The following is a 27,779-nucleotide window of genomic DNA, read 5'->3' on the forward strand; positions in this document are numbered from 1 at the left end:
AGAAGGAAAATAGTGAGGTAATGTTCATGGGGTTCACTGTCCTTTCAGAAATCTGGTGGTGGAGGACAAAAATCATCGAGTGTGTGTCTTCAGGCTCTTGCAGCTCCTCTCTGATGGTAGTATTGAGAGAAGGCATTTCCTGGGTGCTGCCTTTCTGAGGCTTGGCCGTTCGAAGGTGCCCTCGAAGCTGGGAAGGCTTGTGCTCTGATGGAACAGGCTAGGATTACGATCCTCTGCAGCTTTCTCCAATCCTGTGCAGCAGCCCCTCTACTCCAGATGGTGATGCAACCACAGTCTCCATGGTACATCTGTAGAAATTTGATCGTTTTTGGTGATATATCATGTGTGGCTGTCTGGTACGGAGGTGGCACTACACAGGATCAGGAAATGCTACAGAGGGTTGTAATCTGATTGCACTGGTGAAAGCTGATTGGTTAATTTCGTCTTGTTTGACATAACAAAAAAGGATGTGGGAGGCTGATCTCAATTCTTTGTAGTCAACACAAGGAAGGAGCTAAATACATCACTTTTTTGTAAGGAAAATAGGATCTAAATTAGTAATTCTTTCAACAAAAGACAATCAAGCATACCAGTTTGGATCAATTCCATGTATTAGCCAGATTAAGTATTTTTGGCACTCAAACAAAATCAGAAACATTAGCACCAATTGTCAGGCCTGCTGAGCTGCAATGTGAATGCTAATTTTCTTTTTCCCTTTAGATTTATCTCCTAGGGTGCAGTCTTAACGCAAACACAAACTCATGCATTAGTTGCAGCCGACTTGTACACTGGATACTAATTTTGAGATGTCCTCATTGACAAAGAATGCCATTAAATTGCATTGGTTTCATAAGTATGGATACACCCTCAAAGTAACAGCCAAAGAAATATCCTCTTGATCAAGGGTTCCCAATTTTGGGCCTAGAGATCCCTTGTTTAATAGTATTGGTCCATGGCATAAAAAAGGTTGAGAAGCCGTTCTCTAGATTCAAGATACACAAAATGGAGGAACTCAGCAGGTCAGGCAGCATCTATGGATGCAAACAATTCTGCGTCTCTATATTTTGGAAGTTTGTATTCTTGGAAAATTGACAATAATTTCATTTATAGAGAAGGGTTCAATGCCGTGTGCAAGAAAAAAATTACTTATGAAATGTATATTTTTCAGGCATTCAGTGAACATAAAGGAAAATATTTGCTCAAGTTACATGTGGCAAGTTATTAATTTATTACATGATACGATGTGAAAGGGAATATATAAAAGTAAGGGGGAGTAGTGAGGTAAGTTAACGTTTGTACTCAAGTTGAATAACAGGTCAATGGAACACAATGGTGGGGCTCATTAGGAAAATAGGAGTTCATTACTCATGGCCCTTAAGAACCTGAGTTTTCCTAAGTAATCTTCATATAGCTTTTTGTCTTAACATCCCACTCCTCCCTCAAACTCGGTTTTGAAATCTGTAAAACATCCAGTCTTCTTCCACTCCCGAGGAAGGTTCCCTAATCCAGAACATTGCCGTTTTTTCTTTTCCTACACATGGTCTGAGCTCTTTCAGCATTTTCTGTTTTCATTTGGGAGATTTTACAGTCGTCTGCATGAATGATTCTACAGTACAGAGAAGGACAAAGAACCTTGCACCCTTTGGGGGGGGACTGGTTTGCCCCTCTGCAGGACTATTATTTGTTTAAGTTGTGTTAATTGCATTTGAGATGGAAAATTATTAGCAGCAAAACCAGAGGGTTCCATGACATGGAACTGGTTGAATATAGACTGCCATGAAATAAAGAGGTATCACACTTACAATGTGGAGGGATGCAGATGTATGCAGTGGACAGAGTAGACCACTGGCAGTCATTACACAGGAGTGAATGTAAGACAGCCAACAGCCCGAGGCAACTGCATTACTCCCTTGGATTGAGGAGGACTTCACTGCTTCAGAAAAAGGCAAAGCCAGTGCAGAATGGCTTTAAACCAGCCAAAAACACCAAATAATATTTATCTTCATCAAACAGCACACACATCGCTCAAACTGTTCCTCTAGCAGATTCCAGCATCTACAGTCTTTCGTACCTTCATCTTCCTCAACATGGCTGACAGAGAGGACACTGAAAACCAAAAACTGGGGACTATAGGCAGTTTCCAACCAGGCCTTTGCCCAGAGGAGTTGTAGTAGGCATTTGCTGAATGCCTTAAAATATAAAAACTGAATACTGATACACAATAGTATCAGAGGAAATTCCAAAGAATTAGGTTGTGTACACATTTAGCATACAGGAATGTCACTTAGTCAACAGGGATCATTGTTTTGGTCCAAGATAAGCCATTCCTCAATTCTCCTGGGTCAATCCTTGGATTCAAAATGTTTGCTCCTGACCAGAGTGACCAGGTCTGAAATGAATTGAAAAAAGTTCAGTACTTAGCTGAAATGGTAATTACAATTAGAAGAGGCAGTTCTGTCAGAGCAGTAAAATAGCACACCTTTATTACTTATTTATCTTTACCTCAGCAAACTGCAGACGTGCAAACTCACTCGAGGGACTTGAAAATTTAAACATTTTCCTCGGCATCACCCAAGTCTCCAGTGTTTCCAATTTGCTGGTAGCTAGGTTAGTTGCATGGTGCTTCAGCAAATAGCCTTGGAACCGGTCAGCATAGAAGTAGAGGTGAACAGAGATGGGGTGACCCATGCCATAATATCTAGAATAAAGAACGGGAACAGGGAGAAACATTAGCCAGAAATAACATATCCTCCAGATATTTTTTGACAAAAAGGAACGGTCTAGATAATAAAAATGTTCAGGTAGAGTATTTGGCCTAAAGACCCCATTAGCACAGAGAAAACCATTTAGAACTGAACTCATTATAAACAGCCCCAGAGATGGGGGAATTAAAGACTGTTGTTTGCTTTTAACTGGTTCCTGCTAGATTAACACCCGCTGGCATGATTTAGAAAGCCACAGAGAGAAAGCAAGGTCAAATGAAGGGGGGGAAAGTTTAATGTTACTGTTTTGCATAACTCCATGTCCACACACCGATCTTTCTTCTATTGAACTAGTTATGTAGTATTGAAATAAAGGATTTGTCCTGACATGAAAATGAAAGCTTTTGGTATGAAGCCAAAAACAAAGGGAATCAAACAATTGACAATAAATTGAAACCATGTACACCGAGCCAATGGGAATTACAGAGACACTTCAGTGATGCCAGTGTTCAGGCTGGTAACTGAAGGACAACACAATTCCAGTCATTGAGTCATGGAAAAGTACAGCAGAGACACAGGCCCTTCAGCCCATCTAGTCTGTGCTGAACCATTTAAACTGCCTACTCCCATCAACCTGCGCAGGGACCGTAGCCCTCCACACCCCTACCATCCACATACCTACCCAAATTTCTCTTAAACATTGAAATTGAGCTTGCATTCACCACTTGTGCTGGCAGCTCATTCCACCCACTCAGGACCCTCGGAGTGAAGAAGTTTCACTTAAACTTGTTCCCCTTAAACTTTTCACCTCTCACCCTAAATCCATGACATCTGGTAGTAGCCCCATCCAACAACAATGAAAAAAGCCTGTTTGCATTTACCCAATCTATACCCCTCATAATTTTGTATACTTCTATGAAATCTCACAATCTTCTACGTTCCAAGGAATAAAGTCCTAACCTACTCAGTTTTTCCTTGTAACTCAGGTCCTCCAGACCTGGCAATATCCTTGTAAATTTTCTCTGTACTTTTTCAACCTTATTTACATCTTTCCTCTAGGTAGATGACCAAAATTGCACACAATACTCCAAATTAGGCCTCACTATTATCTTAAACAACTTCAACTGTCTTTGTGCATGTCACTGAAAGCCAATTTGCAGGTGCGGCATGCGATTAAGAAGACAAATTGTGCAAAGGAGCGTTGTTATGAGAGGATTTGTGTACAGTACAGGAAGGAAGATGTCTTAATGCAATTATGTGGAGTTTGGTGAGCCTGCAATCAGAATATTATGCCGTTTTGGTCTCCTAACTTGATAAACAATGTATAGGCCATTGAGCAAGTTCACCAAAGATTCACTTGACTAATACCAGGGATGGATAGTTTGCTGCACATGAGACATTGTGTAGACCATGTCAGTATTTACAAAAGGAGATCTCATTGAGATTTACAAGATTCTTACAGGGCTCAATGGGCTGGATATAGTGAGGATGTTTCCTCAGGCTGTGGAATCTAGAAGCAAGGGTCACACGATTAGAATAAGGAGTAGGCCTAAGAAGAGGAGAAATTTATATTCTTTTTCTCGTTTGTACTACCTTGATGTACTATGTATGGAATGAGCTGTCTGGATTTCATGCAAACAAAAGCTTTTCACTGGATCTTGGTTTTGTGACAATAGGAAACCAATTGCCAACTAATTCATATAGGGATGATCCTTTGGAATTCTCTATCCCAATGATTGACTGCAACAAGACTACTGGATTTCCAGATGTTAAGGGGATCAAGGGTCATGTGAATAGCATAGGAATGTGGTGCCGAAGTAGAACTTCAGCCTTGAGCCTGATGTTTAGAAGAGCAGTCTGGATAGTCTACTCCTGCTCCTGATACCTTTGTTCTTCAACAAGCAGGCACAAGAAAAAAAGTGTTGGAATGACCAACTTCCAATCCCTCCAAAACTTGACAGCAGAGAGCTGTATTCTTACTAAAATCTTTCCTAAAAATTTTGAATCCACTGGGGAAGTCAAAACCCCGTGTCTACAGGCCCGAGCCCATGTCCACTAGAGCCAGGATGTTGGAGGCCTATTCTGGGGTTAAAGGGCAGTGTATGTGTGGGGACTGGAGGGAGGAACAGGTCATGTTTTTGTTGCTTGTTGTGTTTTGTTGTCCTGCCAAGCACTGTGGGCATGGTATGTTGGCGCCAGAATGCATGGTGCCACTTGCAGGCTGCCCCAGCACGCTCTTGGGTGTGTTGGCTGTTAATGCAAATGATGCACTTCACTGTATGTTTTGATGTGCACATGACAAACAAACTTATATCATGAATCTTTTGCAGCAAAAAGAAACATCCGTGCAGGAGCAGTGGGCTGCTCAGGAGCACAGAAGTGGCTCACCGGCTGTTAAATGATCACTTTTGTGAAGTAGCTACTCCTTGAGCCTATTTTGCTGGATCCTGACAGAAGTCAGTCAATCTGAATTTTGTTAATGTCCAATTCATTGATCCCCACTGGTGTTTTCAAATTGGTGCTGTATGTAGTTCACTTTTTCTTCACCGTCTGGACATGTTACTTAGTTGTACTAATAACACAACCAAATTCTCATGCTGTTGAAAGATACAGAAAAAGAATTTGAAATAGAATGTTGATTTTAGATCCACAAACAACTGCAGGAGTTTTAGAAAATGCACAAGTTAAAAAAACAGAACCTTCTGCAAAAAAAAAACAGGAGTAAACTCTGTAAGGGAAAGAAAAGATGATGGGGGAGGGATAGATGGTGATTTTCAGCATAATTTAAAAATGAAGGTGCTGAACTAAAAGCCCCAGGGAAAGACACACTTTTTAAATAGCGTGGGTTAAGTCAACAAGCAAATTGAAAGCAGATTGAGAAGGGAGACCTGCTACAGAACCCGTGGGCAGGTTAAGTAGTGTGAAATGTGTTATGCTGAGATATGAGGTATATTATACATATACATATAAATATGGAAAATAATGCTGTATAAAATTGGAAATGAGGCATGACACTCCATTACAAGACTAACTCTGTGAAGCACCCCACCAAAGGTAATTCATTTCTAGATCAAACTCTAAAGAGTGGTCAGGGCAAGTTAATGCAATAGTTGGTAACTAATGACTGTAAATCTTGGAAACAAACGTAGGGGTAACCAGAGCAGAATGCATATTTTAAAAAGGTGACTTTAAAAGAATGAATTAACGGAAGTAAATTAATGTTAAATACCATATACCTGGAATAAACACACGATTGAGCAAGTCACTTCTATAAACTGAAAAGCATTAAACTGGAATGATAAAGATATAAATAATTCCCCAATATGATGCCTTCAACGAGGACAGGTTTTAATGAACAAAAGACAGGCATAGATATTTGTCTCTTTAGGATGTTCCACGGTGTTCTGCTTGCTAATGATTTACACTCTGAAGAGCAGTAAGCTTTTTCCTTGAATGACTGGCTGCACGTATCAAAGAGCAAAGCAATTATTATCACACTATCTGTTGTCATCCAATGCTGAAGGAGAGATATTTATTGGCCAAGGCAGTGAGGAGAAGTCCTCACTTCTTTGAAATTGTGCTGTCTGCCTGAGAGAGGGAGAAGATGGAGCCTCAGTTTAACGTGTCGTTTGAAAGTCAGCTTGTATGGAAAGTACCCTGCTGCTCCTCGGATGAGGGCAAGTTCATGCTGAAAACACAGGCCTACATTTCCAAATGGAAAGGTGAAGGGAGAGGGGAGTAGAATTTGATGAGGGGGAAGGAGGTGGAGGAATCTCCCCACAGGGAAGGGAGGGATGAGGAATGCCAAGAGGAGCAGGGGAATTTATTAAAACTGATTGCAGCACAGGGACACAAAGACCCTAGAAATGATAACACGGAGTTTTTTTGGTTACGGAATTATAGTATGTTTGAGACTGTATCGAAACATTTACCACAGAAGAAAAACATTGATAAATTTAAAATCTTAAACATATTGATAAAACTAATGAAGCTAAATTTAAATACTTTCTTAAATATTCAGTGAAGAGGTTAACACTAACTAGCCACTAAATGTCCAAAGAACCCCTATTATACATGGATATTTTGAACCAAATAGAACTGAGATATTTGTAGGCACTAATTGATTGGTTTGATTCGAGGATCCCGAAGGAGTTAATAAGGGAATTGTTTAAGGCACTGTCTACTAACTGGCAAGAAAATAATTGGGCACCTTTTAAATCCTCTAGAGCTGAAGGCAGAGATTTTAAAGGATCTATTGTTAAAACACTGTATGTGGTAGCAATGGAACACCCAGTAAGAGTGAAGCTAATTGACAGAGAATCAAACAATTATATTGTTGTATGTGGCTAAAATTGACTTTATGCACATAACCTATGATCTTAAGCTCACTGAAGAAATAGTCATAGTCATACTTTATTGATCCCGGGGTAAATTGGTTTTCATTACAGTTGCACCATAAATAATAAATAGTAATAGAACCATAAATAGTTAAATAGTAATATGTAAATTATGCCAGTAAATTATGAAATAAGTCCAGGACCAGCCTATTGGCTCAGGGTGTCTGACCCTCCAAGGAAGGAGTTGTAAAGTTTGATGGCCACAGGCAGGAATGAATTCCTATGACGCTCTGTGTTGCATTTCTGGCTGAATGTACTCCTGTGCGCACCCAGCACATTATGTCGTGGATGGGAGACATTGACCAAGATGGCATGCAGCTTAGACAGCATCCTCTTTTCAGACACCACCGTGAGAGAGTCCAGTTCCATCCCCACAACATCACTGGCCTTACGAATGAGCTTGTTGATTCTGTTGGTGTCTACTACCCTCAGCCTGCTGCCCCAGCACACAACAGCAAACATGATAGCACTGGCCACCACAGACTCGTAGAACATCCTCAGCATCGTCCGGCAGATGTTAAAGGACCTCAGTCTCCTCAGGAAATAGAGACGGCGCTGTCCCTTCTTGTAGACAGCCTCAGTCCAAATACCCAAACCTTTGCTGGGAGAAGTTGCTACGGTTTGTTTTCTCTGCGATTTAATACACTGAGTAAATTGACTATGTTCGAAGTTCAAAGTTCATAGTACAGAACCAGTTCAACACAGGCAAATGAATCTGGTCCAGGAGCCCGATGGCTGCAGGGCACAGCCACGGAGCAAGTTCCACGCTGTGGTGAGCGCCAATGGGTGCAGGCCACAGCTGCAGAGCCAGCTCAGTGCTTAAGCGCCTTGATCAGATCGCACAAACAGGGGAAGAAGTAAACAGGAGCACGTGGAGCATGAAATGCAGAGCCCCTGAATGTGGATCCACAGCGGTGAAGCCCGCTCAGCACTGAAGCGGCTGAAGCCTGTTCCGGAGCCCGATGGCTGTCAGGCAACAACTGCTCCTGCACCTGGCGCCATGGGACTCAGGTCACCCGGTCGTTTTCCGCTCTCATTCCTGATGGTTTTAATCGTGCTAGATGTTATAATTGGTGCAGAGTAATGGAGCCGATCACAGCTTCGTGGTCCATCAGACACTGACGCCGTGTGCATCCCCAGCGGTGGCCAGCCCAGCCGCATCTGCACGTTCTGAACTCTAGTTTGCCGAATCCCCCAGGAGATCACAAAAGAGCCAGATCATTTAGTCAGCACTAAAGTGCTTCATTAAAAGGGAAATTACAGGCTGCAGACTGAAGTGATCGCAATTTAAAAGAAAAAGTATATTTAGAAGAAGACTATCTAGTACTACATGAGCTGTCTGCAACACGTTGCCGTAGGTCATGGCGCCATCTTCTCTCTTTCTTTTTGCTGCAAGATGTCACCATTGGTTACTGGCACCATCTTTTGTCGTTCATTGGGGGAACCGTCAGCAACAAATAGACTACATCTAGAAATAATTAATAATCTATCCAGCCTATTAGCTTTATGTTATCATGGCGGTAGAGTGGTCCTGATACCAGCGAAGTAATCTAGAGGCCTGGACTCATGGGAAACTAGTTCAACCACAACCACAGTTAGCTTAAAAATATACCTTCATTTGATAGCTGGTATCAGTAATAGTGACCCCAGGTTCTGTACAAACCCATCTGGTTCACCGTTATCCTATAGGGAAGGAAACCTGCTCCCTTTCCTCAGACTGGTCTATGGATGGTGAGGCCGCTGTGTGGACTTGGTTGTAGCCAGGACTGGGCCTCAAGATGTGGGCTTGCCTGTTGCTGCAGTCCAGGTGAGGAGATGCCGGAGGCTGTGTAGCGTGGCATCCATGCTCAGTTGGGGGCAGGCCTCTCCCATTGGTGCTGCCCTTCAGTGTTCAATTGATAGAGTGACAGTCTGGACTTCACACTGCAAAGAACTATACCAACAACTTGCTGGACGTGTTACTCAGGGACTTGGGCTATTAACATACGTGTTTTTTTTGTGACTGTGTTTTTCTGCTCGCTATTTTGAATGTATTGTCCATACTTTGCACCTTGACCTCAGAGGAACCAAGGTGTTTCGTTCAGCTGTATTGATGTATGGTTGAACGATAATTAAACTTGAATTTGATTTTGATTGACTCGATTTGAAATAACACACACGCACACACACACACAAAATGCTCTAAGATCTCAGCAAGACAGGCAACATCTATGGTCTATAAGTGATTCCAGACAGTGTGGCGGTCTTAATTGTCCTCTTGCCTAGCAACAAGCACAGCAGTGTTAAAAACTGCTATTCCAATGTGGAAGCCTCTTCACAAAGTGAACTGCAAAAGTTAAACAAAGGTCACTCACTATCAGCTTCTCAAAGGGAATTGGAGGTGCGTCACAAATGGCAGGTGTGTTGTTGAAGAATATATGACAGGAAATAATTAAACAAAGGACTACAATAGTAGAAACAATTTTAGGATAATTGAAGGAGCACTTTTTCCAGCAATATTCTAAGCAAGGAAGATGGTAGCAAATGAAAAGAAGAGGTTGGTTTAATTAGAAATGGAAATCTTTGCTTTTGTTCAGGTAAATGATTAATGTTAAAAGTAAAGTGTTGTACATTGGTTAAAAAATGTATGTAATAAATGGAATTTAATTAATACAAGGAGATAACAAAAGGGATTATGCCATAATTGTAAGCTCACTCATCACTTACAATGTCTGGGTAATATGTAAAAGTAATTAAAAAATGGAATTGAACACTGGAGCCCTTTCAAATCATTTGTCTCATTAAAGGTACTGGATGCATGTTGTCGCTGTTGTTCTGATTTACACTTTGTACTAAAGTTCTCAAGAATTTTGCTCTTACTTTACAATGAGTTGTTTAACCCATTATTTCAATTTGTCCAAGCTTCAAGAAAGCCCAGTGAAAAAAAGGTCTCAAATAAGATGATGAAGAGAGAGAGCAGAGTAATAAACATGTTCCCTTGAACACACTCTGCAACTCCATATTATGGTAGTTTCTGGGCGTCGCTAATCACAGGGCCATCTGGGATGGATGAGAATGTGCCTCTTCATGCACCCACCTCCCAAACTATCCTGGGATATCTAAGAACCAAACAGGCTTCCACACGATTTGACAGCTAAATCTCTCTTCCTCCATAGGCTTTGATTCTTTGACAGTTGAGCTCATCCCATCTTTCAGCCCTCTCGCTAACTGATCACATAACCCTGGTCTTGGTCCCAGGAATGTACACAACATCGTACGATCTGGGGTGCAAAGGAAAAGGCACCACATTCAATTGTCATGGGGTTGACTGAAGCTCGGTGGTCATGGCCAAAACAACAATGGGGCCCTCTGGAACAAACATACAGCAGACCTTTAACAGCATGCTACAATTTGCAGGTGGCTCTTCTTTAGATGGAGATACCAAAATTGCACACGGAATACCCACAAAAGTCCTGTACAATCTCAACAAGGCCCTTCTTCTGTCCAGCACTTTGCATGCAATAAAGGGTAACATATTATTAGCATTCCCAACCAGTGTTGCTTTTTGTTTGTAATCATGAATGTGTGCATGTTGAACAGACTGTGCTCCACTTACTCATTTCTCAACATTTAAAAAAAGTCTCTTCTTTCCTATTCTTACAATTGAAGGGCAAAAACATATTTTCCCATTTATGATCCATTTACCACTATTAAGTTACCAACCCCTGTAGACGCCCTCACAGATCCATCTATCTTTGGATCATCAGCAAACAAGTTACCTGCTTTTCATCTGCCAGCAACAGAAATTGTGAATTGCATATCTTCCAAGACCAGCAACAGTCTGTCAACCTAAAATTTCTCACTTTATCCAAGTCCTGCCAAAGGGTTTTGGCCCAAAACGTCGACTGTACTCTTTTCTATAGATTCTGCCTGGCCTGCTGAGCCTCATGCATCTTGTGTGTATCAATTTATCCAACACTGTGTTCTGTTTTTTAATCCATCACTTATCCTTGCTAAGAAGTTACCCTAGGCTTGTAAATATTTTCTTGATGTAACAATCCTTTTTAAAGATTTTATTAAAATGAGGAAAAAGACCAAGTACTCTGAACTGGCAACTGAAGCTGCCCAGAATGGCTGGAAGACCAAGATTTTCCCTGTAGAAGTGGAATGCATCGTTGCTACATCTACGACCAGTCTATTGAAGAAGATGGGGGTGAGGGGTCACTCCCTCTAACAAGCAATCAAGTCCTTGTCAAACACAGCAGAAGGAAGCAGCAATTGGATTTGGATTAAAAGGAAAGACAACAACTGGGCTGCAAGATTAAGACAGGAGGGTATGGAACTGAGGGGGGTGTATCTGGGACGCCAGGTAGCACCGTTGAGCCCTCTGGAGATGTCGTGGGCTTATCAACGAAACGCCAAAGAGGGAGGGTGCCCACCTGATGACCCCGATGATGTACCTACTCTCCCTCCTTGTCACCACTCCTAGCCCACTGCCAACATCGAGAGTGCCGACTTACCACAGGGATTGAAACATCAAGTCCTAGTAGCTCTACTTTTACATCCTGCTCTTTAAATGGCCCCCAAAATTGGTAAATTGCTTTATTATTGTCACAATTACCAAGGTACTGTGGAAAAACTTGTCTTGCATGCCGTTCATTCCAAGATGAATTCATTCCAACAGTGCATTGAGGCAATACAAAGTTAAGAAACAACAGAAAGTAGTATGAAGTGTTACAGCTACAGAGAAAGTGCTCTGCAGGTAGACAGTAAATTGCAAGGTTACAACAAGGAAGGTTGGGGGGCAGTGCAGAAAAGAAGCAAGATGGCACTGGAGCATCGCAACTCATTGTAAACCGCTCTCTATCTTTCTAGTTAAAGGTTTAAAAAATACTGTGCTAGACTAGGCAGGCACAATTCTCCCTCAATTGAATTATGCTAGGTCTGCCTAATTATTTTCACTTTATACGATCTGTTACCAGCCTTGAATGATCTTGGCATTCTGTTAAAATTGGCAAACTAGTCTATAGCTCCCTCATCACAAGTAACGCTACAGATGCTGGAGCATCCAGAGAAACATACAAAATGCTGAAGAAACTCAGCAAATCAGGCAGCATCTATGGAGAATAAAGAGTCAATATTTTGGGCCGAGATACTTTCATCCGTTCCTCCAGCATTCTGTGTGTGTTACTATAGTTCCATAATTTTCCTTCTCTTCTTTTTTGTAATCTTCTAGTCTGCTGAGAATTCTTCAAAGTACGAAAAATGACAGAAGGTTATTATGAAAGCATCACAATTTCCACATTCACCTCTCCACAAACCTGGGATACAGATCCTAAGTACCAGTGGCTCTCTCACACTTTAGTTCCCTTACTTTCCCAGTACTTACACTCTGGTGATATTAATTACTTTAAGCTCCCTGTCTGATTCATTTCTATTTCTGCTCTATTAAGATGTATGAAGACAGAAAAATATCTGTATATTACCTCTGCTATTTCATTACTCCCCATTGTAATTTCTCGCATTCTCTCTAGGAGAGTTCAATTGATTTTTACTGCTCTTTCATCTTATATGGTTATACAAGTTATTATACAATTCTATATACAACCTCAGAACGTATATCAGATCTATTTTTCTTGAACATTCATTTCGGCCTCCTATTACGTTCCCATCCTGCAGGGTTACCACCCTTCTTGGCAAAGTCATAACACTTCTTTTCAACTTATATTGATTTATCCTGCATAAACTTTTTATTTTTCTATGGAATATACCTTAAATATTTGCCATTATTTATCTACCTGCAAAATCTTTAATCTAATCTTGCTATCACCACAACAGTGTATACTGGTTTGATAGTGCTATCTACCTTTTTACAACACACATTATGATCACTAATGGATCTCTTATTATGAAGCAATTAATTAACCCTGTTTCAATACATATGATAAAGTCTAAGACAGTTTGTTCAGCAGCCCTGATGTATTTTTCTGGAAAACCGCCCCAACTGCACTTTATGAACTCATTGTCAGAGCTATTCTTGCAAGTATCATATGTGCAATGTAAATGAAGAATAAAGTAGTCTATAACTATTGTTTTACTTTTTTCTTCCAGCTTTTCTTATTTCCTGATTAAATCTGTCTAATTAATTTAACTAATCAATTCAAAGCTGACAGAATCTTTATAATATCTTTTTATGTGTTGCAAGTTTTTTTAAAATATTGCACTTACCTGCATAAAATACATTATGGATAAGATTAAAGAATTATATGTTCCTTTGTCTAAAAATCTGATTGGATTTCATTCTGATGTTATGAAATATTAAGCAGTAGAGCTGGAGAAAAGCCAGAAATTGAATAGAAAGTAAGCTAGGACTAGAGGATATATCTAAATTATTGAAAAATAATTTCTAGACTCGAATGATAAATGTTTGACTAATGTACCAGGCAGGATATTAAGGAAAATACAGAGACCGTTCCAAATGTTGAATACATTGCTGAGAAACAGAGAGAGAGAGAGAGAGAGAAAATCCATGAAGGAATTCAATAGACCTTACTAGATCTCAGATTCTTATATGTAACTTCGGAGAAAAAAATACTTGTTTTCACTTTATTATTTCCCTTTTTATGAAGCTCCAAATTTTCAAGAAGTAATCTGAAGGACACAGTCTTACTATCTTGCACCAATAATACCTACTTGCATGATTGTGTAAATACTATGTCTCCATGCAGAGTCCTAAAACTAGGGAAGCTGAGGCCAAGCATACACCATTGTAAATTGTTGTCCTAATCATGTCAGTTGGTTAATTTAAACAACTGCCATTTGGCTATGATTTGTTGTTCACTTAATAGGACAGGTAGGATAAGCAGTCAGAAATTAATATCTAAAATCAAATGAATAATGTAAATGGTTTAATATAACCTCTAGAATTGATCAGGGCAGCTGCTTCATCTGATACCTCTTTAGAAAATAAAAATAAAATTTGTAACATAACTAGCATTAATATTATTTACTGAAAAACTGTAAACAACCTAAAATTTTCCATGTCTTGTTGGAAATTTGGCTGCCATAGTAGCATAGTGGTTAGCGTGAGGCTATTACAGCTTGGGGCTTCAGAGCTTTGAGTTCAATTCCGGCATCCGCTGTATGTTTTTCCTGTGTGTGGGGGTTTCCTCTGGGTGCTCCAGTGTCCTCCCACAGTCCAAAGACATACTACTTAGTCGGTTAATTGGCCATTGTAAATTTTACTGTGATTAGGCTTGGGGTTAAATCTGTGGGTTGCCGGCGGCGTGGCTCAGTGGGGTGGAAGGGCCTGTTCCACAATGTACCTCTAAATAAACGTAGAACATAGAATGTTGTGCCAACCACTGAAGCTTTGTAGACACCAGCCAGGCTGCACTTAAAGAGTACTGTCAATGGTTTTGGGGATCATATCTCAGAAAGGATGTGTTGTCATCGGAGAAGAGTCCAGACGAGGTTCACAAGGATGATTCCAGGAATGAAGGGGTTAACATATGAGGAGCGTTTGGCAGCTTTAGGCCTGTACTCACTGGAATTTAGAAGAATGCGTGGGAATCTCATTGAAACCTATTGAATGTTGAAAGGACTGCACAGGGTGGATGTGAAGAGGATGTCTCCTAGGGTGGGGGTATCCGGAACAGGAGGGCACAACCTCAAAATTGAGGGACGACCCTTTAGAAATGAGGTAGGGAGGAATTTTTTTTAAGGCAGAGAGTAGAAAATCTGTGGAACAGCCTGCCACAGACAGTGGGTCTGTGGCAGACCATTCAAGTCCGTGGGTATGTTTAAGGCGGAAGTTGATTATTTCGTGATCGGTTAGGGCATCAAAGGATGGGGCGAGAAGGCAGGTGTATGGGGTTGGGTGGAATCTGTGATCAGTCATGATGGAATGGCGAAGCAGACTCAATGGGCTGAATGGCCTCACTCTGCTCCTACGTCTTCTGGACCATGTAACCTATTCTACAAAGTGCCTAGAATTACCCTAGCATGTAGCCCTCTATTTTTCTATGCTCCATGTACCTATCTAAGAGTCTCTTAAAAGGCCCTATTGTATCTGTCTCCACCACTGTCACCAGCAGTGCATTCCACATACCCACCATCCTCTGTGTGGAAAAACTTAACCCTGGGAAAAAACTTCTGACTATCCACACGATTAGTGCCTCTTATCATCTTATACACCTCTGTCAGGTCACCTCTCATCCTCCGTCACTCCAAGGAGAAAAAACAAAGTTCACACAACCTGTTCTCATATGGCAAGCCCTTCAATCCAGGCAACATCCTTGTAAATCTCCTCTGCACTCTTTCTATAGTATCCACATCCTTCCTGTAGTGAGGTGCCCAGAACTGAACACAGTACTCTAAGTGGGGTCCGACCAACGTCTTATATAGCTGTAAAATTACCTCACGGCTCTTGAACCCAAATTCATCCATCAACATTTATCTAAAAATGGTTACCACTTCACAGGGGCCTGAGACATGAATTTTGTTTCACTTTCCAAGAATCAGAATCAAGCTTAGTATTGCTGATCTATGTTGTGAAGTTTGTTGTTTTGTGGCAGCAGTAAAGTGCATGATATAAAAATCACTGGGTGTTACAAAAAATAAATAATACAAAAGAGGAATAGTGAGGTAATTTCATTCCCCTATTTTAGAATCACTAATAATGGCATCCATTTAAGTGCTTGGATGTGTATTTACTATGGGAATACCCTGCTCACCTACCTTTCAGCCCTTCACTGCTTCCCTATCCACCTCCCTCAAGTCATCAACTGATCCTTCCCTACAGACCTGGTCAACTGGCTTCTCTGCTGCCATTGCTTTGAGAGGCCTAATCTCCAATCACCCTTGCTATTGACATGGTAGATCAGAACTTATCAGCTTGCGCATTGCCTTATATGCCAACAACAGATATGTCAGCACTAGGAAGCTGGGAAACATTTATTGATTCCTGCAATCCAATACAGGGCTTTGCCTCATAAGCATATCCAAAAATAACCTCAAAAAAGACATTGAGAATAGAAAAAAATTAATAGGTTGAAGGTTACGTTCTACATTTTAATTCAACAATATTGTGGTTGGAATTTCCTTTCATTCAAAGTTAGCTGGTGCCAGATTTCTTCCATCACCCAATATCCACCCTGTAGTCTTTGAGTGATAGGCTTCATTGAAGGATGCACCATTCAGAGAAATCTACATAAAGCAGATGGATAGTGAACCATGCATGGAGTTCTTCCAGTCGATTGTTCGATTAACCATGCTTGTTTGGAGACACAATCAGCCAGATGAGACAGAAAGAGAACATGAAAGGTCAAAATTGGATAGATTTACATTTAAATAGCATTTCAGATAACCCCAGCAAACACTGCAGCACTTCACAGTCTCTATCCATCTTCTCACAGGTAATTAGGATGGACAATAAATGCTGTCCTTGCCGCAATGGCCAAGTCACAAAAAGTGTATTTTTGAGAATTGATTGTGTCCAACCTTACAGGCCCTTGAAAATATCCCAACAATTTTGCTGGGTAGGGATTTCTAGAATTTAGACCCTTTGGTGAAGGATCCAATCAGGATGGTGTGTGATCTGGAAGGGATCTGGTGGAGGCTTTGTGGATCTGCTGCCACTGCCTTTCTTATTGGTACAGGTTACAAGTTTAGAAAGTGTTGTCACAACAGTCTGGGCAAATAATGGCATGTGATAAGCTGTACATGGTAGCCACTATGTAGTAGAGAGAATTAATGTGTAGATTGGTGAGTAAGGTGCTAATACGTTGGGCTGCTTTGTCTGATCGTTACCAGAACTTCTTAAGAGTTAGAACATAGAACATTACAGCACGGGACCGACAATGTTGTGCCAAACCAAATAAATACGTATCAAATGGCCAACTAAACCCATCCTTTGTGTCCACATAATGTCAATTTCCCTCACATGTTTGTGCCTATCTAAATGTCCATAAAGGTCCCTAATATATCTGCCTCTAACCTCTATCACCCCCCAGGGAGTGCATTCTAGGCAGCCAACACTCTCTGTATAAAAAACTTGCCTCTCCCATCTCCTTTAAAATGACCCTCTCTCACTTTAGGTGCAAGCTGTCTGGTATTAGAGATTTCAGTGCTGGGAAAAAGATATTGGCTGCCTGCTCTATCTACTCTATTTGGTTTGCCTCTCATAAACTCAGCCTCTGCTCTACATTTGTCCAACCTCTCCTTATAGCACATGCTGCCTAAACCAGGCAGCATCCCGGTAAACTTTTCCTGCACCCTGCCCAAAGCCTTGATATCCTTTCTATAATGGAGCAACCAGAACTGTATGCAATACTCTGGATGCAGCCCAAATAGATTTTTATAAAGCTGCACCGTATCTTCCTGAATTTTGAACTCAGTGCCTTGACTAATAAAGGAAAGCATGCTATATGCCTTCTAAACCACCCTATCAACATGTGTAGCCACTTTCAAGGAGTAATGAACTTTGACCCCAAGTTCCCTCTGCTCATCAATGCTGTTAAGGTATTTCCCTTAAAGTGTACTGTCTCTACATTTGACCTACCAAGATGCAACACTTCACATTTGCCGGGTTAAATTCCATCTGCCATTTCCCTGCCCATATCCACAACTGATCTACATCCCACTGTATTCTTTGTCAGTCATCTACACGATCCACAACACCATCAACCTTCATATCATCTGCAAACTTACTAACCCACCCTTATAAATTTTCATCCAGGTCATTCATATACATCACAAACAGTAGAAGTCCCAGTACAGATTTCAACAGGTTTGTCAGACATTTTCCCTTAAGGAAACCATGCTGATTTTGATTTATTTTAGCACGTGCCTCCAGGCATCCCACAACCTCATCCTTAATAATGGACTCTAATACTTTCTCAACCACTGAAGTCAGGCTGACGGGCCTTTAATTTCCATACTTTTGTCTCTGTCCCTTCTTAAAGACTGGAGTGAAGCAAGGGGATTATGATGAAAAACTTTCTGCTTGTATGGTTTTGAAAACAGCCAAATACTGTTTTCAGAAGGAATTGAATAGACATGTGATAATTGTTTGCCGGGTAATGGGAAAGGACTAGTTGAAGGATCCTGATGAAGCTGCTGTACGAGAAATCATACAGACTTGAAGGGCCGAATATCTTCTTGTCATGGCAGTTCCACCATTTTTTGATTCTGTGAATTTTGATTGGTCAGTCAACATAAAGATTAGATGGAATGACCTGCTTCATTTATTTATTTATTGATATACAGTGCAGAATAGGCCCTTCCAGCCCTTTGAACCTCGCTGCCTAGCAACCCTCCAGTGTAACCTTAGCCTAATTGTGGGGCAATTTACAATGATCAATTAACCTACCTTTGGACTTCTTTGGACTGTGGGAGGAAACTGGAGCACACGGTGGACACCCACACCACCATGGGGAGAATGTACAAACTCCTTACAGGCAGCGGCGGGAATTGTGTCTGGGTCGCCGGTACTGTAGCGTGTTGTGCTAACCATGATGCTACCGTGTTAATCTGCTTTTGCAATCTTCATTTATTTTTAAAATTGTAACTCATGGTAATTTGTTGAAAAGTGTCTTCCCTCTGGGAGTTAATCTGATCCCCCCTCCACCCTATTTATTATCTCATTTACTGTACTACATTGTAAACACTTTAAACCACCTTTTATAATGCTGTTTACATTGTAAATACATACCGCTATTCAGATATATACAGTACTGTGCAAAGGTCTTGGGCACATGTATATAGCTCCTCCTATATTCCCTCCTGCTTATATCAACCAGCTAATTATGTCCACACCCCTGAAGAACACAAAAGTTATTGTACAGAAAAGCAATGCGTAGAATTGGCACATTTCTTTAACATTGCATACAAGGGATGCCTTGTTTCAAGAAACATTTAGGTTTTAGCTTCTTATTGGAGTAAGTTCAGTTTTCTGTGCTCTGGTTTACTATCCACAGTAACTATACATTAAATTCACTGGGTAGGAAGCATTTGATTCATCTGAGCCAGAGAAAAGTGTTTCACTACATGATAACACAGAAAAAAAATCTATACTGAAGGGTAAACGATTTCAAAATATTTTAAGCCCTCAGCATAATTATTTCAAGCACTCCCTCTTCAATGTAGCTGGGCACTTGCAAAACTGCTGACACTGGCAGCGAGCTGCATCTTCCCTCTTACCTGCACTTATTTTCATCATTCGAATGCCAGGAAGATTCTGCTCTCTTCAGGCCGAGGCGGGTGAAGGAGTGAAGCATGGTCAGATACGAGTCGCTGATGCTGTGGATGCCATCTGGCTCATCATATGTGTTTTCCCAGTACGCTTTCAGGGCGGTTGTGCCAGCTGGGTAGTTGCCAAAGAGGTAGAAGTCCAGCTGGCCAATGATCTCCTGGTTAACGGCAGCCTCGAACTTCCGCGCAAAGAAAGTTGGTCTCGCAGTTTGCTGTGTGGGTAGAAGAGTTCATTACTTTCACCGACCACTTGGAAACTTCTCTAATGCCCGGCTGATTTTGGCCAGGCCCCTAAAGAACACAAAATCTATTGTATGAGATACCAATGCAGAAAATGCTCAACCTTGTTTATAGGGAGGACAGAATTTCAGGAATCTGTTTTCCACTGGATCATTTTCCCACTGGATTGAGTTGGGTTCCCATTGCTCTCAATGCTGGTGTAATGTACTATAGATCTTCTCCAGCTTACCAATACCCAACTTGTATACAGCCTCTAAACGCGTACAAGTGCTTGGGAGATTGGTGGGATGGATTTGCTGTTTGCTGACAGGTTGCAGGTGTCTCTTGGCGTGTGGGAACTCAGCTGGTGAGGCTGTATTTCCAACTGGTGAACGGTCTGGATTACAAGTAATTCACAAGGCAGAAACCCAGAGGAATTGAGCAGATCCAGCTTGAGGGAGAGCTGGGAGCAGAGATGAGGAGGTGTAGGATAGCAGACCAACTTTCTATTGCTTTAAATGTAAAATGATGGAACAATATCCTTACTGGTACCACCCCCACCCCCCCCCATGTAAAAATGCAAGTCAGTAGGACCAGGAAGGTCCTGTTCGATATTGACACATTGGCAATTGGAAAAGAGAAAAGGATTGCTGAAAATGGTGAGAGTTCGATACTTCCCCAGGAGCATATGCCTGTCTTCCTGCCTCACAACAAGCACAAAGAAAGACACTTGCTAGGTTTCCTCATCCCTGCCCAGCAGTAAGGGTTATATTAGACTCAAAGCTGTACCATAGGAATCCAATCTATATATGTTAATCAGTCTTTAAGTTTGTAGCAACACTTTGGAATTTCTATCCTATGATCGAATCAGCTGTCAACTTTCTTTTCACCTCATTTTCTAACCTACCCTTTCCCTGAATTTCATTCCTTCGGATCTGTGCATAACTGACGTACACAGTCTGTATATTCATTGCTAAAACTGCCTTGATCATAATAAACACTATTTGTTACTATCCCCCACCAAAACTGCCCACCACTCTACAAGTGGTATTTCAGGGTATAAAGAGAACATTTGAGAGCCCCTTCCCCAGTCAGCAGCACAATATTGCATCATCACTGTGGTGCACTTTTGACTCCAAAATTCATTTTAATTTCTTTTAATGGAGTTAATTTTGACACAGAGGTCAAGATGGTGTTGCAACTGCATGAAGTGCTAACAACTGGTGATGAATCTCCAGGCAAAGTTCTATTAAAATACTTCCTCTCTTTCACCCCTTCTAGCACTACTGTTAACATGACGGCTTTATTGCTAAGTGTTATTTTTGTTGCTAAACCTGGTTCCTCTCCAATTCTGTTCTTTAAAGCTTTATATTTAACATGACCACGAGATTTAGCCCACATTCTCAGAAGCTTACTCAAGGAGTGCTTAAACTAAAATGGCAGCACAATGGGATATTATGCAAGGAGACAGAGGAAGGCAAAAAAAAGGATCGAGACAAAGGATAGGCAAATGGGAAGACAGAAAGGCTGTAATGGAAAATAATGGAGATTAGAGGATTAAAAGTTGAGCCTAAATATAGTTTGTCAATGCATAAGAGCATTTACAATAAGGTTAGTACACTCAATGACAACTTATTTATACACCTAGTCATTAATGCAAGAATGTAATCAGACAATCACATGGCAGCAACACAATGTATAAAAACATGCAGACATAGTCAAAAGGCTGTTGCTGTTCAGACCAAACATCAACATGGGGGAAAAATGTGACCTAAGTGATTTTGATTGTAGAATGATTGTTGGTGCCAGATGGGGTGGTTTGAGTATCTCAGAAACTGCTGATTTCCTGAGATTTTCACATACAACAGTCTCTAGAGTTTACAGATAATGGTGAGAAAAACAAACAAAAAAAAAACATCAGTGAGCATCAGTTCTGTGGGCAAAAACACCTTGCTAATGAGAGGTCAGAGGAGAATGGCCAGACAGGTACAAAACTGACCGGGAGGTGACAGTAACTAAAATAACCATGTTTAACAACAGTGGTGTGCAGAAAAGCATCTCTGAACACACAACACATTGATCCTTGAAGTGGATGGGCTACAGCAGCAGAAGACCACAAACATACACTCAGTGGCCACTTTATTAGGTACAGGAGGTACTTAATAAAGTGGCCACTGAGTGTAGGTACCAAAAGGGAGATGAAAATAAGGGATTACAGAGACATGGTGGCAGGGGGTGTCCTGTAATTGGAACTGAACAACCAGGGTTAATCAATATTTAGAAGAATGGGTGAAAAGAAGGTGGAGTAGTGTTGCTGGTTAAAGAGAAGATTTACACAATAATGAAGGATATTAGTTTGGAAAATGTTGAATCTGTACAGTCAGAGCTACAAATACAAGCTCTAAGGTTCTAAGAACAAGTAAGGGGCAGAAAATATTAAGGAAAGTTTTATATAGATCCTCCAACATTTGTGATGACATTGTGGGTGCCATTAAAAGGGAAATTAGAGAGAGGTGAAATAAGAGGGTAATATCTGTAATTGTGGATGACTTTAATTGTGGGGCTAGATGATTTCTTTTCTGGAACCAACCGAGGAGCACGCCATCTTTGACTGTGTACTGTGTAATGAGAAAGGATTAATTAGTAATCTTCATGGGCAAGGTTCTTGAATTGGAGTATCTATAATAACGACAGAATTTTCATTTAGATGGAGAACAACAAAGTGGATTCGAAGATTCTAAGGCCCTTTAACATAAATGAAGGAAGCTATAGCATTATGATGGTATGAGGTGAGAATTGACCAACAAACAGGAAGATTCACAAATAGGGAACAAAATAATGGCAGTCCATTGAGCAAATACACTGGGTCTGTCTTCATAGAGGAGGGAACGAAATAGTCTCCCTAAAACATTAATGAATCTGGGGTCTAGTGAGAGTAAGATTTGAAGGAAATCAATATTCCCGAAGTATTTAAGGGAGTGGGAAACAGTGAGTGTATTGAAAAAGGGTCTAGTGCTTTCCCAGCGTATTTAACGAATAAACGCTTCACAGCTGGAAGCCGAGAAGAATTTATTAGTGAGTGTTTTCTTTAGAGGAGGATATACTAAATTGCATACTTCCAACTCCGAATCAATTTCTACAAATTGAAAGGTAGCTAATGTAACCTCACTATTTTTGTACATAGTTTTCTTCTTTTGATTGTTCTTTCTTTCCTCTCCTTTCTATAAGTGTATATCTCAGATAAATATTATGTGGAGATTTGTGACAACTATGACTATATGATATATATGTACAGTATCTGAAATACATCTTATGGAAAGTTTTGTTTGATGATAAACTTCAATAAAAAATAAATTACAAAAAAAAAGAAAGAAAATAAGGAGGGAAATAAAACTGTGAAGTTAGTTAGGGAGAATGCCAGAACCCAATATTAGAAGATTTAATAGCAGAGCATCTGGAAAATTGATAGCGTCAATGAAGATCACCCTGAAAGGGAGATCATGCTTGACAAATATATTAGAAGTCTGTTGGTGATATAACTTGTAGAATAATTGGGGTTAGAAAATCCTGTGGCTATGGTGTGATTAGACTTTTGACAATGTCTTGCCTAACAGATTACCATACAAAGTGAAGGCAGGTGGGTTTAGGGGATATTGTCATGGATATAAAACCAGCTGACAGACTGGGAATAAAAATGTTCCTTTTCTGAGTTGCAGGCAGTGGCTAATATGGTGCGATAGGGTTCAGTCCTTGGAATTCTGCTGTTCACAATATAGATTAATAATGTAGCTGAGGGAATTAAATATAAAACCTTCAAGTCTGCCAATAAAACAACGTTGGACAGAATTGCATGCTTTGAGAAGAATGTGGATGTTTTGGATTAGTTGAGGTAGTAGGCAAATGTATGGCATATGCATTTTTAGGTTGGATTAGTGTGAGGTTATTCAATGTAGTGGCAAAAACAGGAAAGCAGATGATCTAAACAGCTACAGACAGGGCAATAGAGAGATACAGCAACATCCGTGTGTTCGTCTGCCCCATTTGTTGAAATTAAGCATGAGGGTGCAGCAGCACTTACAAAGATGAATGACTTGTTGGCCTTCATTTTGAAAGGGTTTGAAAACAGAATCAGGGATGGCTTACTGCAGTCGTCGAGGGCCTTGCTGAGGATTGTGTGCAGCTTTGGTCTCCCCGTCTGAGGAAAAAGTTTTTGTTTTGGTAGGAGTGTAGTGAAGATTCATCAGACTGATTCCTGGGTTGACATAAGTGATGTATGAAAAAGGATTAGGGTAAATGGGCTTTTTATTTGACACATTTTACAAGAATGAGAAGAGATCTCATTGAAATGTATAAAATCCCAATGTAACTGAGCAAATTAGTTGCAAGAAGGATTTTCCCTGGTGGTGGGAGAGTTCAGAGATCACAGTGTAATGACATGGGGCAACCCAATAAGGACTTAGTTGAGTCCTTCACCCACTAATTTTTATAAATCTTCACCCTATAAATTCCTTTATCCAAACAGTGGTGAACCCCTGCAGTTCTCTTTAACAGAAGGCAACTGAAGACATATCATTAAATATATTCAAGAAGGAATTAGATACTCCTTCAAGCACTAGTGGTGACATTGTGGATGCCACTAAAAGGGAAATGAAAGGCAGGTCAATAAGGATTTCTCTGCAAATATGGGTGACTGTAATCTGTGCATAGGTGGGGCTAGCCCAATTACCAACAATGCTCTGAAGGTGGAATTAGTATTAGAAGGATTAAGTACTAATGGTTAAAGAGATCAAGGGATGGGGGAGAAGATGGAGACTGGACAGTAATATTGGATGATCAACCAGATCACAGTGAGCAGGCTTGAAGGGCTGAATGGCTTACTCCTGCTCCTAATTTCTATGTATCGATACATTGTAAGGTCTTAAATGCATAACTTTCCTCATAAGCTCCTATGTGATCCGTCATTGAGTAGAGTCCTCTTCCTGTAACACTGCTGTCATGAAACACTTCTTTAAAGATCCCACCTCGCAATCTGTTTTGACCGAAGTTTAAACCACCACCAATCTCCCTTTTCTCCTCGTGCACTCTGAATGTGGAGCTGCCTCCCAGGTACCTTCCTTTCCTCTGCTGCATCCCTTCAAGCAGTTGTTCCAATGAACAAAAATGATCCTAACTAGTCTCTTACCAAGATGCCCTACTGGAGCCACATGTTCATTTGACCACAATCTATGTTGGAATAGTTAAGTTCCAATGGACTATCTAAGAGTTTGCTGGAATTGCTTCCAGGTTATCAGAATGAAAGTTCTTGTAGCAATGATGGTATAAATGATATAAGCTGTACCCATATATTGTTACAGAATACATGTCTACCTGGAAGCGATGGAAGTCTTGGGGCTTGAAGTCATTGGGTGAGCAGCCACACCAGTCCACTATGTGCTTGTATTGGCACTTACAGCCCAGCTTCCGATTCCAGTTGGTAATGCGCAGATTGTTATCCACCATTGTACCACAGAGATGACTATTCTCCAGAACCGTATGGAAGAAGGACTGAAATAAAAAGTAATCATTGAGACTTAGGCATTCAGAAACACTCCACAGCAAAAGAAAATCTTTACACCACACTACCTGCGGTCAAGACCCATCATAATTGAAGGGAATAAAGTGTTACGACTAACAAAAAAAACTTGTAAGTTACTTATTTATTTGCTGGTAGAAGGCATCTTCCAATAATGGTAATCCACCCTAGCATTCAATGTTCCACATAAAGTCGATGCATCATTTTTCAGTGGTCATCTTTATATCACTCAGAACAAAAGCATCAGTTGGGTCAGTTTAATTAATTTTAATTCACCCCTAGATGACTGTATATCACAATAAACAGAAGTCATTGAGCACCAAGTCCAGCCTCATTCTTACTGAATCTAATTGGACACAGATTAGTTACATAAGATACTGCCGGTACTGAATCAAATCATATCAGCTGCCAGTCCAAAAAACATGGGTTTGACCTTTACATGCACTTATAATCTATGATTACGTTACCTGCTGCACAGCCCACAATAATGCACCTACCCCCAACTTAATTCAAATTTAACCCTTCAACGTTTTACTGAATCACAAATCACTAAATAAATTTAAAAAAAAACTAAAAAATACTGAAACAACAGGAATTCTGCAGATGCTGGAAATTCAAGCAACACACATAAAAGTTGCTGGTGAACGCAGCAGGCCAGGCAGCACCTCTTCCTAGAGATGCTGCCTGGCCATTTAAAAAATACTGAGATAGGATTATTGGTGAAAAATATATTAATATTTTATTATGTAAAAAATGACCAGCAAAATGCATGCCTTAATGCTCGAAATTAAGGGGATGCACTGGCAATTGACCTATATGGGATATTGAACTATATTAACAGTTCATTGAGTTGGTGTTCATTCTGCATGATGTTTGAAAATTTGAAATGTTGGTATTTTCACTCAAAGATAAAATGGCAGCCACTGGCAATGAGGCAACACAGAGGAGTTGTTTCACTATCTGAAGCTTGAAATGATGCAGTGCTTCTATCTGCTCTTGTCTTTGTCCCTGTGCAATAAACAAAGGGAAATCCTCCAGAGGCAACAGGTCTGCATTGTAACAAAAATTCTCTGTAAAACACTTCTCTTAACATGATGATCCCATAAAGCAATTTGCAGCCAATGACTTTCATATTTATGAAGTGCAACGACTGTAGAGATTAGGATATCTACAAGCTCCGGCAACAGGAAATGATCCGGTATTCAATTCTGGTAACATTGACAGAGGGTTAAAATTTGCTCCAGACACATGGAATGGAATACATCTTGAGCTCTTTTAAAAGTCATTACCATGGTATATCTTACATCCACCTAAGAGGGTAGATAAAGACTTATAGCTTCATATGTAGTCATATCTTTCTCTTTGCTGTGTTCCCTGGAAAGAGCCATTCCTTTATTGAGTCAAACATGCTAAAACAATATCCCACAGCTTCTAAATCTGCTGCTTAAAAAAAAAGCAAATGATTGCAAATACTGGAAACCTAAAACCAAAACAGAAGCTGTCTCAAACACGTACACGTATCAGTCCACATCAATGGGATAATTGGTGAGCTCATCTTTCACTAACTCAGTGAAACAGAAGAACATACTGTATTCATAAATGAGAAACAGACCATTTTAGGCCAATTGCTTTTTGTTATCATTTTGCTCCAGGAAAATTGCTTTTTGCCCCTCTTCATGAACTTGAAGAATTGAAATGGACTACAGCAACATGTTCCTATGGAAATCACCCAATGCCTGTTTCCAATCACCATCCTGACTTGGAAATGCATCAGCGTTTTTTTCATTGTTGCTGGCTCTAAATCTAATTCCACCCCCAAGAACACTGTCAGAGCATGTTCACAGTTAAGAACTACAGACAGTTAAGAAATCTCACCTGCAATATCTCCAGGACAATCATTGACAAAAATAAATGTGTGCTGTGTCAGTGGAAATCAAATACTGTGCATAATTTTAAAATAAACATCCCAACTACTATTCTGCTTCCTTCTCTTCCACTGTTTTCTGCTTCATTCGTTTATCTATCTTTCCCATAAGTGAATCTACATTATTGTGCTGCTTTCCGAGGATGCTGCCTGACCAGTGGTGTGTTTCAGCATATTATGTTTCTGCTGCTGTCTACTGTGAATTAATTCAAGTTTACCTAAAAGCAAATCCTAAAATCCTGCAAAAGGGTTATTCCGATAATCCTCACAACTCATCCCTGTCCAGAGAGCAAGTTTCAATTCCATATGAATGATTCTGGCAGAAGACTAGAACATGCAGTCGAAACCATTCTAATTGTTGCAATTATACTATCACAACAGCAGAAATGTCTCCCTGGAAATAATGACTAACACATGAAATGGAGAGGAAAGAACATCTCTATTCTGTGTTATTCCTTCCCCTTAAAGAATGTTATTTAATCAGAATCAGGACTATTATCTCTAACATAAAGGCATCCATTAGTCTTACGAGACCATGGATCTGCACCTGGAAAGTCTTCACTCTCCAGGGCGCAGGCCTGGGCAAGGTTGTATGGAAGACCAACAGTTGCCCATGCCGCAAGTCTCCCCTCTCCACGACACCAATGTTGTCCAAGGGAAGGGCATTAGGACCCATACAGCTTGGCACCAGTGTCGTCGCAGAGCAATGTGTGTTTAAGTGCCTTGCTCAATGA

General features: G+C 40.5%; 1 protein-coding gene across 1 annotated transcript in view; it reads right to left on the reverse strand.

Moving 5' to 3' along the window:
• xylt1 (xylosyltransferase I) overlaps positions 1 to 27,779 on the reverse strand; it is a 284,213-nt gene that overhangs the window by 18,924 nt on the left and 237,510 nt on the right. The window contains exons 7-9 of the mRNA XM_072268810.1: positions 24,917 to 25,093; positions 19,280 to 19,542; positions 2,503 to 2,698 (exon numbers count right to left, since the gene is read on the reverse strand). Of these exons, the coding sequence (XP_072124911.1) occupies positions 2,503 to 2,698; positions 19,280 to 19,542; positions 24,917 to 25,093 (636 nt within the window). The remainder of the gene's footprint in view (positions 1 to 2,502; positions 2,699 to 19,279; positions 19,543 to 24,916; positions 25,094 to 27,779) is intronic.

This window comes from Mobula birostris, chromosome 9 (genome assembly GCF_030028105.1).
Source record: "Mobula birostris isolate sMobBir1 chromosome 9, sMobBir1.hap1, whole genome shotgun sequence".
NCBI lineage: Eukaryota > Metazoa > Chordata > Chondrichthyes > Myliobatiformes > Myliobatidae > Mobula > Mobula birostris.